The sequence below is a fragment of the Taudactylus pleione genome, unplaced genomic scaffold (genome assembly GCF_031769625.1).
Source record: "Taudactylus pleione unplaced genomic scaffold, aTauple2 ptg000408l, whole genome shotgun sequence".
Taxonomy (NCBI): domain Eukaryota; kingdom Metazoa; phylum Chordata; class Amphibia; order Anura; family Myobatrachidae; genus Taudactylus; species Taudactylus pleione.
Window position 1 is genome coordinate 5,511,879 of NW_028284810.1, and position 17,773 is coordinate 5,529,651.

General features: G+C 44.7%; 1 protein-coding gene across 1 annotated transcript in view; it reads left to right on the forward strand.

Annotated features, from left to right (window-relative positions):
- TENM3 (teneurin transmembrane protein 3) overlaps window positions 1–17,773 on the forward strand; it is a 776,836-nt gene that overhangs the window by 708,359 nt on the left and 50,704 nt on the right. The window contains exon 22 of the mRNA XM_088446965.1: window positions 12,753–12,985. Within this exon, the coding sequence (XP_088303091.1) occupies window positions 12,753–12,985 (233 nt within the window). The remainder of the gene's footprint in view (window positions 1–12,752; window positions 12,986–17,773) is intronic.

Sequence of the window (17,773 nt, forward strand, 5' to 3'; positions counted from 1 at the left end):
TCTAGTGTGGTGTAGGAAGTGTTAACTCCTCACAGAACGTAATTGCTCTGGTTTCGTCATGGTTGGCTGTGAAAAACAAGACAAGGCGAATTGAGCTAGGATACTAATAATAGGTGGACTTCTACTTGGAAATGATTATTCTTGTAGTAATTTAATGCTAAAAAATGTGCTTGTTTTGCTAATTGTTTTAAATAAAGCCCCATGTTGTTTTGCCTATTAATGAACAATTTTAATAAGCATTTGCAGCATGCCGTCTCCTAGCAGGGAATTGAGTGCCTGTGTAAAGATTTTTTAATAATAATGTTGCACTTAAGTAGCCCTGTAAACGAGGGAATATCAAAGCACTTTGCATCTTTATGCAGTTTCACATAGCATGATTAGTAACCAAATATAATTGGTAATTTTGATGTCCATTAGAGGTACAAAACTTTAAACCTGCTGCGCTGGGCTTTGAACCCATGACCTTTTTTTGTTTTTGCAAAGGTTTAAAGTGTAGCCATTTTAAGCTGTTAAACAACCGTGGCTTAAGTAAAATCTCTATTTTTGTTCCTTTTCAAATGCATTTACACCTGGTGTCAGTGTCTTTGCGAGATCGCACTCTCCCTTACAGGGAACCTGAAAATACATACTTAAGTTTTTACTTCTGACAAATATGTTTTCCGCATTTAATCTTATTCACAGAGTTAGGATTCATGTCTGAGAAGTGATGACATCTGCACTGGAAGTGTAAAGGAGAAAAATAGAAGTTGATATAAAGAGGAGACACAGCCATAATGGAGTCTTGACATATAACAGATGCAGTAGGGCTTGGTTGCTCCAGTGAAAATGAGGCAAAAATGTCAAATTATATGGAATATATCAGCCAGTTGCTACTCATAGTAATTAATTTTTTAATTTGGTTTCATCATAGCTTTAAACATCGTAATGTATTATTGGAGCTGGGGCAAAGACATCTAAATTAATGACCAAGGATGAATATTAGAGATGCTTAAATTATTTCGACTAGTTTGACATGCAAAAGAATTTTGGCTGGTTCAAGTTGCACAAGATAAGTTTACAGGTGGGATCGTGATATTTTGGCTGGGTTGACTGGTTTTTTTTGTATTTTTAGTCCATAATTAAAGTTTAATACGTCTAAACCGGCTCCAGCATGGATGTGTTTGCCTTGCTCAAATTTAGCTCAGAATTTTAGTCCATCTAAAGTCCAATAATTTATTCAGAATATTATACTTTAGAGCCAATTTGTCTAACCGGTTTGAAAACATATCTAATGTTTAAGCCAACTGGCCAATATAAATTTTTTATTATTTACTTAAGTTTTCAATTTAAATTTTCTGTTTGTGATAGAACATTAACTGTAGAACAGCTAAACATTTACACATGTGACATGTAGACAAAACAAGCAATCCAAACAAACCTCACACATCAGGACTGTCCTCCAAAACTAGTCACACATTAAAACTAGGAAATGAAAAAAAACCTAAACTTCATAGATCCTTGCAGTTGGCTCACATACAGGATACAGTTGTGTCCTCAAACACTATTGCTGCAGTCGCGTCAAACAGGTCGTTACAGGACGCCAAGTTCCGTCTGACCTGGCGCCCAGCCCTTTTTATGTCCAAAAATGCGTCTTAGTCACAAATGGTTACATCAAATCACTTCACCAGACGGCACTGTTTAATTTGATATGTGACAAAGTGCAATGCAGAGGCCATGGCTTGCTTCCACGTCAAGGTCCTTTATGCGTCATATACAGAGTCAGTTGCACACAGATACACAGGTATCACATATCAAATTATTAACCTTACAAATGATGCCACACAGCCATGCCCGGCCTTTACACATTATGCCTACAAATTAATGCCCTTTACACATTATGCCACGCAGTAATGCCCAGTCTTTACAATTTTGCCACACAGCCATGCCCGATCTTTAAACATTAGGCCGCACATTAATGCCACGCAGTAATGCCCCTTACAAATGATGCCACACAGCCATCCCCGGCCTTTACATATTATGCTGCACATTAATGCCCTTTAGTCCCCCTATGCATTGCCCCCAGTAGATGACCCCTATGCATTGCCACTAGCAGTAGTCCGCCTATGCATTGCCCCCAGTAGTAATCCCCCTATGCATTACCCCTAGTAGTCATCACCCCTATGCATTACCCCTAGTAGTCATAACCCCTAGTAGTTATCACCCCTATGCATTACCCCTCGTAGTAATCCCCCTCTATGAATTGCACCCAGTAGTCATCCCCACTCTACAGTGCCCCCATAGTAAACCCCCCTCTGCAGTGCCCCCAGTAGTAGTCCCCCCTCTGCAGTGCCCCCAGTAGTAATCGCCCCTCTGCAGTGTCCCCAATAGTTGACCCCCTATGCATTGCCTAACCATTTTGACCTTTAGTGACCTGGGCCTAATGCCCAGGTCACTCACCTATTTGTGGGGCAAATACTTTCATTTGGGCCTAATGCCCCCTATGAAGCTGGGGCCTTGTGCCCACCTATATACCAACAGGCCTATTGCCTGAATTTATGCCACAGGCCTAGTGCCCGACAACCCTGGTGATCTAGGGAGGGGTAAATAATGGTGGTCCAAGGCCGCCTACCCGTTTGGTGGAAGAGGCTGCGGGGGGGATCTTCGATAGCTCTTTTTCTTCCCACCCCCACAGTCCTCTTCGGTCCTCAGCTTCATACTTCTGCCACTGGCCCATCCTGGCCAGCGGCGCCGCCTCTTCCTTTCTTCCCTCTTGATCACGCCGTCTTCTGGCCTGTTGCCGCGCCGCTCTGCTCTTCAGGAGGTCTTCTCTCCTCCTCTCCGCCATCGGTACTGAAGTTTCCCGCATAGCCGCCTCTAATTCAAGATGCCGCGAGTGGGCGGGGCTATGACGCGGCGAGCTGCGATTGGCTCGTCGCGTCTGTTTCCTATTGGCTACTGGACTGCGAGCCGCGTTTGGCTCGCGCCCAGTGCCAAACAACCGCCGCTACTTGGCTTCCAGGCTGCGAGCTCCGCTTAGCTTGCACCCGGAGCCAAGCTACTCCCCCCGCCACTGGTGGAAGGTACCTGGCGGTCCCTTCACCAGGTACCCGCCACAGTGGCTTACCCGGTGCTGGGAACAAACACACTGTCCCAGCGCCGGGCACGGATGCTATGCCGATGCTGGGATTAGACACTTGATCCCAGCACGGCTTTCCACAGCAGCAGCCAATGAGAGTCTGATTGACTCTCATTGGCTGCTCTAACAGACAGCGTTGTGTCTGTTACTGCAGGAGGATGCGCTGTGCTGCAGCCAGCTGTCAGGGATTGGCTACAGCACAGCGCGTCCCCGGGGACCCGGTAACTTTAAAACCGTGGGTCCCCAGTGCCCGACATCGGGTAAAATACGCGCTATAGCACGTATTTGCGAACACTGCTGTATGTAAGTGAGTAATGAAAGTTGTGTGCAATGAAAATGCTTTCGGTCTAGTTGTCTGATTATTCAAACATGTGATTTGAAGTGCCAGAATATAGCAGGGGAGGATGAGATGACCATGCAGGGCCAAGGTGAATAGCATGACTAGGCCCCATCCATCATTGGACCCAACTGCCTGGTACCTATACATTGGGATGGAGGTCTTTTTTTTCAGATTATACAGCCCGATATAGAGGTGCTGTGCATGTTGGAATGGGAGACCTAAATGGGTGTACCCTACTCTGCCAGCTGATGTGTGATGAGTATGGTCTGTGCAGAACATCAGTGGCATCATCAGTGGGAGCCACTGTCTGTCTCCCACATGGAGCAGACCAGAGCTAAGTAGTAGGCTGCTGGAGTAGAGAGAAAGCAAGAGAGGGTTATTGCACTTCTATTGCAAGGGGAGAATGGTGAAACGCCATATATGAGGGTGCCCATTGCTCCATTGGGCACTCAAGAGGAGAGTGTGGGAAGGCATGTATGTGAGGGATGGTTGGGCATCATATTTGACAAGGTAAGAATGGGGTGGGGGTTATATGTGATAAGGGCAGAGAAGGTGGGATGAATGATGTGTAAACAAGAGAGGTGGGAGCACATAATGACCAGGAAACAGGTGGGTACGGCAGGATAAAGCATGTTTCAACTACATGTGAAATGTACTTTATGCAGCGTACCACACTTTTGCTATGTATGGTGAGCTGCATAATGTACGCATGGCATGTAGTCCTGACTCGTATCGGGTGGGAGTGTACATGTAGTCCAGGGTCCCAAGCCGTCTTAACACAACACTAATAATATGGAAATGGGTCACCAATGTTAACTTTTCTTTATGTATTCCTGCAGATAGTCTAGTTCCTTGGTTTAAGTAAATAAACTGACATGTGGATCATATGACAGAAATATTTCAATGTGCGGGGATGTGATCCAGGTACTGCACCTTCATGGAGGCCTTTTCCACCTTTCTGCAAACCCAGCTTCTTGATTGTGTGATAGCACAAACATACCCCAGTCTCATTGCGCAGCCTTGGCAAAGTTGAGGCTGTACACATACCCTTGGAGAGGTATGACTGCATGGACCAATAAGAAGGTATTAGTCAGCAAAGCTCAGCTGATAGAATAAGAGCACCAAGATTGTCAAGTTCACCCACCTGGGACAGTCATTCTAAATATTTTTGTGTATTTAGTTCCACTTTAAGCATTTTCTGGGTGTTTTTAGCAATTGCAACAAGAACAGAGAATCTGAATTTGCACTCATATCTTGATCATCATTATTATTTATCACTTAACAAATGCTAACAGTACTAAAGTACATCAGAACTCCATATTACATTTTTCATCCTCTCTCTTCTTGTTGATGGTAGGATTATTGCTTCCTGCTTTTGGTATAAAAAAGAAAAACGTGTTAAGATATTATAAATTTATTTTTACTAAATCACATGTATTGTGGGAACAGATGTTTAAAGCTCGCAGAGAGATGCAGATTTATTTTAGTTTGGTATATGTAAACTCATCACAAATGGAACTAATTGTTTCGGTGTCCTTAGCACAAGTATAACTTTTATTTGTTGTTTAGAATTCAAGAATAGTAATTCTAAAGTAAACTATGAATCATATATATTTAACTATTTTTGTCCCGTTTTTATAGTATATTCTGTTTTATGGTGTTTGTGTTTTTTGTTGTTTATTTTATTTTTTTTACTGAGGAAGGTATATTTATTTGTGGGATTTATATTTGATGTTCCGCTTTGATTTCTTTGTCAAAACCTTCTGAACCAGAAAGAATAGTATTGTGGCAACATTTAAATGTGTAACAATTGCAGACCTGCAAAAGAGAATAAAAGAGAATTCCATATTTTGCTCTCCTCTCCAATCTAGATGATCCTACTGAGGGGTCTGATTACTCCTGCCAGCTATTCGTTCTGTTTGACAAACAGAGAGGAGAAAATTGCGCCCAAACCCTTATGTTGCTCGGGCCTCTTGGGGAGTTATTAATTTATTTTAGCCTTGGCTAAAAAGTTTTGGGTGCCCAACGAAACAATTAAATTTGTTGCTCCATTCAGGCGCAAATAGCTGTGTCTGCACACATTTCTGCCTCCTGGGGTGGCGAGCAGAAATGTGCGATTAATCGGCTGTTTGGGCGTCCAAAGCAGGACTTTAGATGGGGTTTCGCTAGTATACATGGCTAAACCCAGTGCTTTTGGGCGTGGCACTGGTGCCTGAATGGACCAACAATTGAATTGCTCCATTGGGCACCCATTGTGTTTGGGGGTCCAAAACACATGTGAATCGCCCACTTGGAGTTTTAACCTAGCTCTGCACTTACTCTAAACTTTACACTTAAGTTGAAATGTGCTTTCAAGAAGGACCTGGTTATACATTTTAAAGTAATAGATAATATGTAACGTGTAGATTGGTATACTGGGAAAAAAGGTGTATATGCAGTATTGGAAATGTGTACCTCAGCCTCAACGCGAGATGCTGCCTATATTACCCATGGTGCCCAGAGATGCAGCACGTGCTGTGAAATGATGGTGAAGAGTGCCTAGGGGGCTGCAATATAAGCTTGAAAACTAGAGACTGGCAATTACTCAGGGTAAGGGGAGTGTCTTGGTCTATACTATAGGAGGAGAGTGATGGGGCCCACATATCAGCAATCACAAAAAAAATTCACAGATACTGCATTTTTCCCCCTGATATACCAAGTCTCCAGTCCACCAATATTCAGCCATACATTGCCAACATTAGTCCTTTGCAGATCTTTTTCATTCAAAGATCTGCGAATAATGAAAGTTCCCATTTTACTAGTAAAATACTAATAAGGTCTGCAAAACAGCTGATTGATACCATAGACTACAGACCTGATTGGACTATGAAATCCAGCATGTTGGACAACCGGATTCCCTGATCCCGATCACTTTTTGGTCAGAATTGCCACAATTGATTGCTGGTGTATGGGGGCCATTAGTTAGAGCAGGAGTAAATAGTGCAGCTGACAGTGGAGAGCAGGGTAATGGTGGAGATGGGGGTAGTATTAATCTGATGTCCACTGTTAATATATGATCAGAGTTTGGAGCAACGGTACATTAAATGTGTTTTGATTGGTTGAGGACTGGGACAACAGGTATGTCTGTATTTTTAGGGCAGAAGCAAAGCACAGGACTGCTGAGGCTGTGAGTGGGGAATAGCTGCATTGAAGACTTGTCAGGAGTGTGGCAAGGAGATAACTGAGTGCTGTGTGTGTATTGCAGAGGATCTCTGGCCCGGAACGATACTGGTTTTAATGGCAGGAGCTTCCTGGCATGGATAGACTGCAGGCCAAGTTTTGAGTAGCACACTGTTATACATTGTATCATTCCATGCCTAAAGGCCTCCGTACACGCCGCACCGTATTTGGGGGCCTTAAGCCTGTCCCCTGATTGATTGTAGCCCATCTTTGTTCACTTTCACCATAAAAGTGCATGTTTCCCTTATAAAAGCTGATTTTGATTTTATATCAGACTGACAGTGTGATGGTACATTGTTGCTAAAGCCACAAACTGTTTTAGCTGCTTCTTCCGTCATTTATTTCCTTGTGCTCTTTATCTTCTCTGCTCTAAATCAATAAATATTTTAATCGTTTTTCAATGCTATTTTTTTTATTTTATTTTTATCTTCCATTATGCAGATGTAAACCACAGGCAACCTCTTCTCCTGCCATTCTGACATGGGGGTTAACATGCCCAAAGCAAAGCAGAGAGCTGGCACTCTAAGGGAACAGCTTGTCAGCACTTCCCCCAAACTGAATGTAGATGGTGCCCTGAGTGACATGCCTGGTCACAGCTGTTCTTAAAAAAGTAAAGCAGTACCCGCTACAGTATACGCTGATTATACCAAGCTAATAGCCTGTCTAGCAGGGGCTGCATGAATAAAAAGGCATGTTTTAATGAAAATTGCACATCGGGATTAAATTCAAAGCAGAAAAAAGAACAATGTTAAATTACTGTTAGAAAATTACTCAGTTCAGCGTTCTAGCAAATTAGTGACACTGATGTTTACTAAAAGGGCAATTTGAGAGGCGTCTGCACTATGTAGTGCTCCACAGCCATACGAATGAAAGTATGGCTTGTTCCTAGGAATCGCTTCTAATTTATAAATGAAGCATTACATTTAGTTTTAATACCCTCTAATATCTTGGAACTGGTTAAAAAAAATCACAGGTATATGTTAGCGCTAATTAAGAAAGTATAAAATTGCCACCTAGCAATTAGTGTAGTAAAAGCAGTGAAAGTGTGAAATTATATATTCATTATTCATAATTGAAATGGTTCAGGACTCATTCACACATGTGCACTGGGAAGGTGGATAGTAATGAAAATGAACCTACACATCAGGTCTTTCAGTGATGTGGGTTTTTTTTTTCCTGCGTTTTCATGCATTCTTTGTTACAAGTTACATTGGTAGCACACTTTAAGCATGAGATATAGGTTGTGCATTAAAAGTTTAGCATGCAAAGGTGGGAGGAAGCGTGTAAGACATCATTCATCCTGTTTATGTGTATTTCAGGCGCTAACTGCTGATTAGTGGTAATGAGCACACAGTGGCCCTGATTCAGAGCCGGACACTCTGACAGAGCGCTCGCTCTGAATCAAGGCCGTCCCTCTTACTTTTTGGAGCGGCCTAATGGCCGCTCGCATAGCTGTGGGTCTGAATCAGAGCGGGTCTGAATCAGGCCCTGTGTTTCTAGTGAAGTATACAAGTAACAAATCCAGTACTGTGGTGTTAGACAGGATAGGCAAAACCAGTGCTGGTGGCCGCCAATCACATTGACCATAAATTTAATTTGGTCCTGGAGCACCAACCTATGGCACCCCTGTAAATGCGGCACCCAGTTTGGGAATCACTGGTCCAGACCTTGTTTTTAAAATTATACCATAGGATTGAATATTGGTAGAAATAGTTTATATGTATGGCAACCAGTGGCGGATTCTACCTAGGGGCCGCGGGACTGCAGCCCACCCAGTAAAAATCTGCCACTGCGAGTCCCTAGAGAGCTCCGGTCCTCCTGACTCCAGCACCCCCCACTCACCGGGCTGGCGCGATCATCACTAGCAGGGCAGGTGCAGCACAGCAGGGAACAAGAGACTCCCAGTGTTGACCTGCCCTGCATGTGTTGGCAGTGTAGTGGCTTCCTATAGGAAGCCCTACCTGGTAATCTCACACAGAGCAAGCAGTCTCAGGGAAGTAAACTCCTCCCCCTGTGGGACTGCCAGTCCGGAGTGTGATAGCACAGTAAGGGGGAGATGTACTAACGGCGAAAATGCGATAAAACCCTCGAAAATACAGTTTTCGGGGGTTTTACCGCATTCTGCTGCTTCACGTCGCTAGGTAACGCCACCTTCAGGTGGTGTTACGCAATAGAAGCCTATGGGTTTCTTAACGCGATGCTCCTGCTGGGAGGGATCCGATCGGATCCCTCCCATGAGCCCCCGCTTCCCGCAGCTTCTGTGCATGCGCAGAAGGACTTCTGGATGTCAACCCGGATGTCCCTCTGCCTGGCAGCATCGAAAGAACAGCTCTTTTCGAGAGAGCTGTCCTTTGCGAAATCCTTTGTACATACCGAGGTAATTAACTGCGGTATGTATGCAAAGTCAGGGGGGATGTGCCACATTGCGATATCGATGCTTAGTACATCTCCCCCTAAGAGCTTTTAGCAGGAAGCCTGCACTGTGCTAATCGCTGGCTGTAATATGCTTCTAGGGATTAGGGACTCTGGGCCTGATTCTGACCCAGTCGCAAGCTCTGTGCGCTCGCAACCTTGTCGATGGTGGGCCAGCGCGCATGCGCACGATGGAGCTGGCTCTGTCGTGCGCACACGCGAGACCCGGATAGCGACGGGCAATCCATCGCTCCGGGTCTCATACCAAAGGGGGAGTCCTGTTGATGTTGAGTGTGGCTGCCCAAACAGAGGCGTTCCCATGTGAACGCCTCCGTTTGGGGCCGGCCCCACTGACATCACGAGTGATGTCAGTGGGAGAGATTTTGGCTCTGTTAGAGCCGAAATCTCTCTGTGGCTTGTGGCAATGAGACCCTACCACAAGGGTCTCGTCGCAAGCCTGATGGTCGCGATGGTCTTGACCATCGCGACCATCTTCCTGGCCGCTCGCTATAGCTGTGGGTGGTCACCCACAGCTATGCGAGCGGCCAGGAGGCAGTTCTATAAGAAAAGAACGGCCCTGATTCAGAGTGAGCGCTCTGTCAGAGCGTCCGGCTCTGAATCAGGGCCTCTGGTCAGTGGCAGCGCTGACCTGTTGTAAAATTGCAGCCCTGGCAGCCCCCCGTTCTGGAAAAGGTAATGTAGGAACCGCCACTGATGGCAACTTTATGTGGATGTGGTTTGGGAGAATCGGGCTGGGGTGTAGTTTATGTCAATATTACAATTTAGAATTTGTGAGCTTTGATCTGTTCATAGCTGTATAACACCTGTATTCATATTTGATCTTAAATAGAGCATGAGTACACATTACGGGTGTACTGTAACAATAATTTAAGGCATAAGTGCAAAGTACGGTACATAGTGATTATTCTAAGGCATGTAGTGATTTGCTGTTGAATTTTAAAAAGTGCATATTACACAAGCTACCTAGTGAACTTCATTGTTGTTGTTGTACTCATGTTCCACTGTTCACTATTTTTCATATTTACGTGTGTAAGGGGCCGGGCCCCTTTTACACACTACAACCCAAACATAGTGCCAGGCACATAGGCTGAGCTAGACCAAAGGTACCATGTGGTACATATGTAGCCCCTTTATTCAGGAGTTGGTGACCTTGGGGTTCTCACTGCCTGCCAAATCATGCCTAACCTATATGTTTAGTCATGATTTGATAGGAAGTGAGAACCCCAAGGCCACCAACTCCTGAATAAGGAGGCTACAGATCTGCCCAGCTACATTGTTGTCCATAGTGCAGCGAATCGCGCTATGCGTGGTGCGAGATGGAATTCCGCTATCGGAGATGCGCATTCTCCTCTCTGTAGGATATAATGGGAGATGCACTCCCGCGATCGTGGACGCGCTTTTGCGTCTCCATAGGCTTGAACGGGGATGTGCCATAGCGTAGTGTGGCGCAAAGCGCGATTCGCAGGCACGTTTGTGCCACGTTCAGTCACAATGAACGTGGGCGCATCTGTACATATGTGTACAATTGTTATTTGCACTAAGGGGTGTATACAGACTACTGGAACTACTAGTGGTTTCATATGAACCCTCAGGGAAAAATGCCTTTATTTACCTGAAGTCTAGCATCGGTTGACCAAATATCTATTCTTAGAAAGTTGTTCTATAGACTATAAGGGTTGTACAAAAAATGTATTCCTGAACTCTACATTTCTTGTTAGCCATTAATATGCTAAAATGACATTGGCTCCTGTGCTTACCTCCTAGCAATAGGAAGGGACAGGCCTTGGGGGGAAATGACATGGGGAAGCATTCCTGTTTTTAGTCTGCCCATTACTGGAGTATGGGCCTGAGTCAGAGATGCACACTAATGCCATCGCAGCTGTGTTCCCGTATGCAGCTGCTGTGCGAAAATATGCAAATGTCTTAGAGACCCACCTGCGGCTTTGCAAATCCCAGCTTCTGTGTACAAAGACGCAGCATCGGCCGCAGATCATCAGATTATCGCAGTTCTGAGTAACCCTATGGCTACACCGAATGGCTATGGAAACCCATGGAGGCCATTAAGACAAAAGATACATTTTTATTGCGTACAGGATCACAGACTGAGGGGTCTATTTACTAAGCAGTGTTAGGAGACAGAGTGAAAAGTGATGAGGTGCCAGCCAATCAGCTCCCAACTGTCATTTTTCAAACACAGCCTGTGAGATGGCAGTTAGGAGCTGATTTACTGGCACCTTATCATTTTTCACTCTGGGCCTGATTCAGAGCCGTTCGTAAGCGGGCGCTCGTTCGCTCTGAGCGTTGTTCGCACAACTGTGCATGCGTATGGTTTGCAATGCGCATGCGCAAACCAGTCATTGCGGTCAGAAATCGTGTGCTCGTAAAACAACGAGGGGCTGCTAATTTGATTGACAGAATGTACCGTTTGTGGGTGGTAACAGGGGAAGGTGCTTGAAAACGGGGGAGTGGAGACCCAAATGCAGGCGTGCCTAACGGTCAAAGTGGCGTTTAATGGGAGTGCATAATTAGTAAAGGAGCGTCATCGACCACGTCACTTGGTTGTCTTTTAGCCTGAACTGCTTACAGTGATAGCGGGAAGTAAATCCTACCACAAGCACTGCGAGCAGTTCAGATGCCTTTCGATGTTCCCGATTAATCTAATAAATAACGGAGATGACGTGTGATGCGAACGGCAAAGGGGCGTCTTTACAAAATAGCGAGCGCATTTTTCGGACGTTCGCTCAGACATAGAGGCATCAACACACCGCAAAGAGCGAACGCTCAATTTAAATATCCGGCCCCTTTTTAAGAACGAGCGTCCGCAAATAGCGTCCGGGTCTGAATCAGGCCCTCTGTCTCCTAACACTGCTTAATAAATAGATCCTACAGGCTGTGACACACGCTGAAAACGGTCACGACACACCTGTGTTTTTTTCTGCCACTCCCGTATACCTCCCACAAACGCTTCCTGACTGTCAATCACACTATGAGTAGCAAGTGGCTGCGAGCGACTATGGTAATGTACCTTAACCCATGCACAGTGCGACATAGACACATGCGCAGTTTACGGTAATCTCTCAACTGCGGATATATCGGCATTGCGTACATCTGATCAGGCCCTATATCTATTGACGATGATCTGGGGCTGCAGACTAAATATGGCTTTTAGTGCTAGATATGTCAGGTGACTAAAGTGAAACACTTAAGCGCAGAGTGACCATGGAAATAATATATTTCATTTAGATATTTTAAATAGGCACTCATATTTCTAGCTGGAATGAAAGATTCTCTTGTTTTGCTCATTGTGTTTCAGTCCATTAATAAATGTGGCCATTAATTGCCGTGTACAGTTTGTGTTGCTTTGTTTCTTAGTGTGATTACCCGAAAAAGAAGTAATATAATAAGCGTTTCATTTACACTATAAATGTTCCCACATAAAATGTAACTGCGGTTTTCCACCTTCCGACAACTTAAATGTACAGGTTTCAATATGTCCTCCACCAACTTTTACTAAACATATTGCTGTATCTTTCTTGATTAGTTCTGTGTTCTTTATATTGTTATATATAGTAAAATATGTGGTAGGACATAGAAACTAATTGTTGCATGCTTCTCTAATCACTTCTGTTTTGTCTGTTTCTACAGTAGCAACTTGGCTCACCGATATTACCTGGCTACTGATCCGGTGACTGGAGATCTTTATGTTTCTGATGCAAACACACGCAAAATATATCGCCCTAAATCACTTATGGGTGCAAAAGATTTGATCAAGAATGCAGAAGTGATCGCTGGGACAGGGGAGCAATGCACACCATTTGATGAGGCGCGGTGCGGAGAAGGGGGAAAGGCTGTGGAGGCTACACTCACCACTCCAAAAGGTGAACATTATTTAAACAACACCTTAACGCTTGCCTTATTGAAGTGTTCCATGCAAGCAATGTTTTCATTTTTAGTTGCGTCATTTATTCGGGATGTAGTCAAAAGGTCGACAGTAACATTTTCGACAGTTATGATTTTGATATTGTTAAAATGTTGACAGGCAATTTGTCAATATTCTCAGAATGTCAACAGATGTAATGTCAACTTTGTCAGAATGTCGACATTAGGCTTAGGCTGCTGGCAGGAGGGTTTGGGTTATGCCGCAGGGAAGGGTGGTTGGGGTTAGGTACTAAAGGGAGGGTCAGAGATAGGAATTACGGTTAGGGATAGCGGAGAAATAGTTACCGGAATGCCTGAGGATAGGAGCTCTGACCAGAAGTGATGGTCACATGAAAGCCGGGACCTGGAAGACGCCGCTGGAGCCACTGCAGCTGCCAGGAGCAGGTAAGTGACCACTGGGCCACCAGGACGAACTGTCAACATTTTAATATTTCACCACTGTCTACATGATGAATTTCCGACATGGTCAATGTTGACATTATGACCATGTCGACCAGGGGCGTAACTAAAACTGTTTGGGCCCCATAGCAACATTTTTAAGGGGCCCCCCTAACTTAGGTCTTACACAATGCCCATAGTAGTTCCCCTAAAACATTAAATTCCCACTGTAATGGTGCCCCTTACGCAGTGCCCCCAGTAGTAATAATATCCCCTATACTAATACCCCTGGTAACAATGCCCCCTGGTAATAATGCCCCTAAAAGTAATGCCCCCTGTAGTAGTGCCCCCAGTAGAAATGCCCCCTGCACTGCCACCAGTAGTAAGGGCCCCTGCAGTGCCCCCAGTAGTAATGTTCCCTGTAATGTCCCTTGAAGTGCCCCCAGTAGCAAGGGCACCTGTAGTGCCCCCAGTTGTAATGCTCCCAATAGTGCCCCCAGTAGTAAGGCCCCTGTAATGCCCCCATATGATGCCCCCAGTAGAAAGGCCCCTGTAATGCCCCCATATTATGCCCCGAGTAGTAAGGCAGACCCCTGTAATGCCCCTTGTAGTGCCCTCATATTATGCCCCCAGTAGTAAGGCAGGCCCCTGTAATGCCCCCTGTAGTGCCCCCATATTATGCCCCCAGTAGTAAGGCAGGCCCTGTAATGCCCCCTGTAGTGCCCCCATATTATGCCCCCAGTAGTAAGGCAGGCCCCTGTAATGTCCCCTGTAGTGCCCCCATATTATGCCCCCAGTAGTAAGGCAGGCCCCTGTAATGCCCCCATATCATGCCCCCAATAGTAAGCCCCCCCCCCCGCTGCACGCCGACATACGCACAAAAAAAAACCCAATACTTACCTTAAACCCCGCTCCAGTGCCAGCTGCTGTCCGTCCCCGGCGCCCACTCCTCGGAACTATGGGAGTGACGTCACTCCCATAGTGCACTAAGGGACCCGGAAGCCGGAGCTCTCAGGAGTGAGCTCTGTCCTCCGGCTGCCGCTGGCGCCGGGGGGAGAGAAGAAGCCGGGTGCCCGCTGGTAACACAATCTCAGCGGGCGCCCAGCAAATAGAGGGTGCAGGGAGTGCGATCGCTGGGCCGGCGGGCCCATTAAGCCACCGGGCCCCATAGCAACCGCACCCCTGCACCCTCCATAGTTACGCCACTGATGTCGACATTTCGTACCCAGCCCATTTATTCAGTTTATTTTGTTTGTGATGGAACATATTTCAGAGGTTCTGTAACAATTTTTTATTTATATTGTACATGAAGGTCACTTAACACAAAGTTGATTGTTTTTCTTTTTTCTATTTCTGTGTTCTAAATCAAAATTAAAACACTATGGGGCAGATGAATCAATTAACTAAAACCCCTATTTCCTCCGACGTTGGGGATTTTTTTCTTCATGAGACCTTAGGGTCATGGTACTTTTTTTTTGCCACCAGGCTGTGTCTGGCAATGCTGGTGCATTGAACCCATTCTAGTGATAAGGTTTGCCAGGAGATGTGGAGTGAAAGTGGTTTCTGATAGAACAAAAGCTGAATTTAATCCAGTTAAGTGTCTCTTTCACTATACATCTTCAGGCTAAGCTCAGGTGACTGTGGTGTTTCTAAGGTGCAGCCCCCAACTGGAAAACGTGGACCATCCCATTATTTAATCTATGACCCAAAATTTATTGGGATTGCGGTCTCTCTGCTTTGCATTTTTTAATTAAGGGCATCTGTTTCTAGTTTATAGTATATACTGGTACACTAAATGGCCAAGAGTATGTGGACAACCCTTGTTTATTTGACCAATTCAGCCACATCCTTACTAACCGGTGAATAAAATCAGGCATACAGCCATGATATCTCTATATTAAACCCTTAGCAATGAAATCGGTTATAGTGAAGAGCTCAGTAATTTTCATTGTAGCATAGTCATGAGATGCCACCTTCTGCTCAACTGTAAGTGCTGTTGTTGTGAACAACAACTCATCCATGAAGAGCAATAGGCCATACAAGCATAGCATGTAAATATTGTCTGTCCCTGGCTTCAACACTCATTACTGACATCCAAATTACTTCTGAAAGCAACTTCAGCACAACAACTGTTCATAAGGAGCTACATGGATTGGTTTTCCTTGGCTAAGCCTCAAATAACAATGTGTAATGCCAAACGCAAACTGAAGTGGTGTAAAGCGCACCGCCATTAGCTTCTGGAGCAAACATGTTCTCCGGAGTGATGAAACATACTTCACAAGCAGGCAGTCTGAGGGACCACTCTGGATTTGGCAGATGACAGGAGAATGCTTCCTGCCTGAATGTACAATGCCAACTGTAAAGTTTGGTTCAGGAGGAAAAATGGCCTGGGCCTCCTTAGTTCCAGTTATAGGAAGTCTTCATGTTGCAGTCTACAATGACCTACTAGAAAAACGTTTGCTTTCGACTCAGGAAGGCCCTTTCCTATTTCAGCATCACAATGCCCCCATGCACAATGTGAGGTACATAAATAACTAAGCTTGATGTTGAAGTACTTGACTGGCGTTAGAAGAGCTGTGACCTGCAACCTATCTAACACTTTTGGGATGAATAGCAATGCAGAGTGCAAGTCTGGTCTTATTGCTGAATATCAGTGTCTGACCTCACTAATTGTGATGAATACTGTAGATGTGAATCCCCGCAGACATGTTCTAAAATCTAGTGGGAAGTTTTCACAGAGCAATGGAGACTGTTACAGCAGCTGGAAGGGGACCAACTCCATATTAGTGCTCATGGTTTTGGAATAAGATGTGCAGCAAGCACGTACTATATGGTTGTGATATTCAGGTGTCCGCATACTTTTGGCTATGTAGTGTACCTGTGTACTTTCATAATCATAGTGGTATAATTACCATGAATCGTGTCTGTCCAAGATTACATTCCCAGGTGTGTTTTGCCTGATTTTCAAACAAGGAAATTTACCAAAGGCAAACACGAGTGTAAAACATGATTCTATCTGCAAAACATTGCATAATGTGTAATAAAGTGTTAAAACATGCGGTGTCCGTGTACTGTATTTTTTTTTTTAGATTTTCTACACAGTGGCGGTCCAGGTACCAGCGGCCTTCTGGTACTTGTGGTTCTACAAGTGCCACAGTGCAGGCTTGTTGGGATCTGTAGTCCCACTGTGAAGAACAATAGAACAATATTATTGCTAACATTAACCCATTACACCTACAACCACTGCCACTGGGGGTGCAGAGATGAGCCTCGGGCTGTGCGTGTCCCCTGCTGTGGCATTACCCCTGGCTGGTTGAGCTCAGTGCTGGTTACTGTAAATACTGTGGGACTCTGCGCCATTTCCCCCTGATTTTTCCAGGATCAGAAAAGGCTGAAAAGTCCAGTGCTGGTTACGCTTTGGGGGGGACCCAATACCGTTTATTTTTAAATAATGTAACTCTTTCTTTACCCTATAGCACACAGAAGCACTGCACAGATAGCACTGATCACATTGCTCACAGACAGGTCTATTCATTTCATTTCATTTGAGTACAAATTTGACTGAACTCGACCTAACACGATCCCATACACCATCGGAAAACGCGATTCAGTCATACACGATTCTTAGTAAATTTGTGAGTTTGTTTGAGAAAAAACTCACTCGTGTCCTTGTGATGCCCAGCGTGTTTAATCTCGGACAGAGACGATTCTTAGTAAATATATCCCATAGAGATTACTAAAGCAAGAATTGCTAGATTCACTTCAGTAATGTTCCTTAAGTTTATTTGGTTACTTGTGAATAGAAAGACTTGCTTTCTGTCAGCATGATGCTCAAATAATTGTCCTCAAGGAGATTTTTCATGGTTCTGAACTTAAAAGCAATTTTGTCTGGGGAAAAAATGATTGGTTGAACAGACATTTCCCCTGAAAACAAGGAATGCTATATTCTGATTTCAAATTTTGAGTGCATAGTTTCCAAGTTTCCAAAAGTGATGCCTGTCTTGCAATTGTATAAAAACTATTTTCTTGTTATAGACCTGTCTTCTCGCCAGCTTTACAATTTCTTCCATGGCAGAACACGTCACCTGCACCTATGAGGGCAGACTTTCTATGTGCTCAACAAATGGTCAGCCTGGGTTTTCACTAGGACACACACAGTGCTGACAATGATGTCACTACTCCCTAGGCTACTTTCTTATGAATGTTGGTGCAGCCCAAAAATTGATCCACAGGTAGCAGGTGATGTTAATCAGACTTGCCTACCAGGACTGGATTAAGGACCACATGGGGCTGGGGCAACACATTTTCAAGGGCCTACACTGAAAAGGGGAGGAGCTGTGACCAGTAAA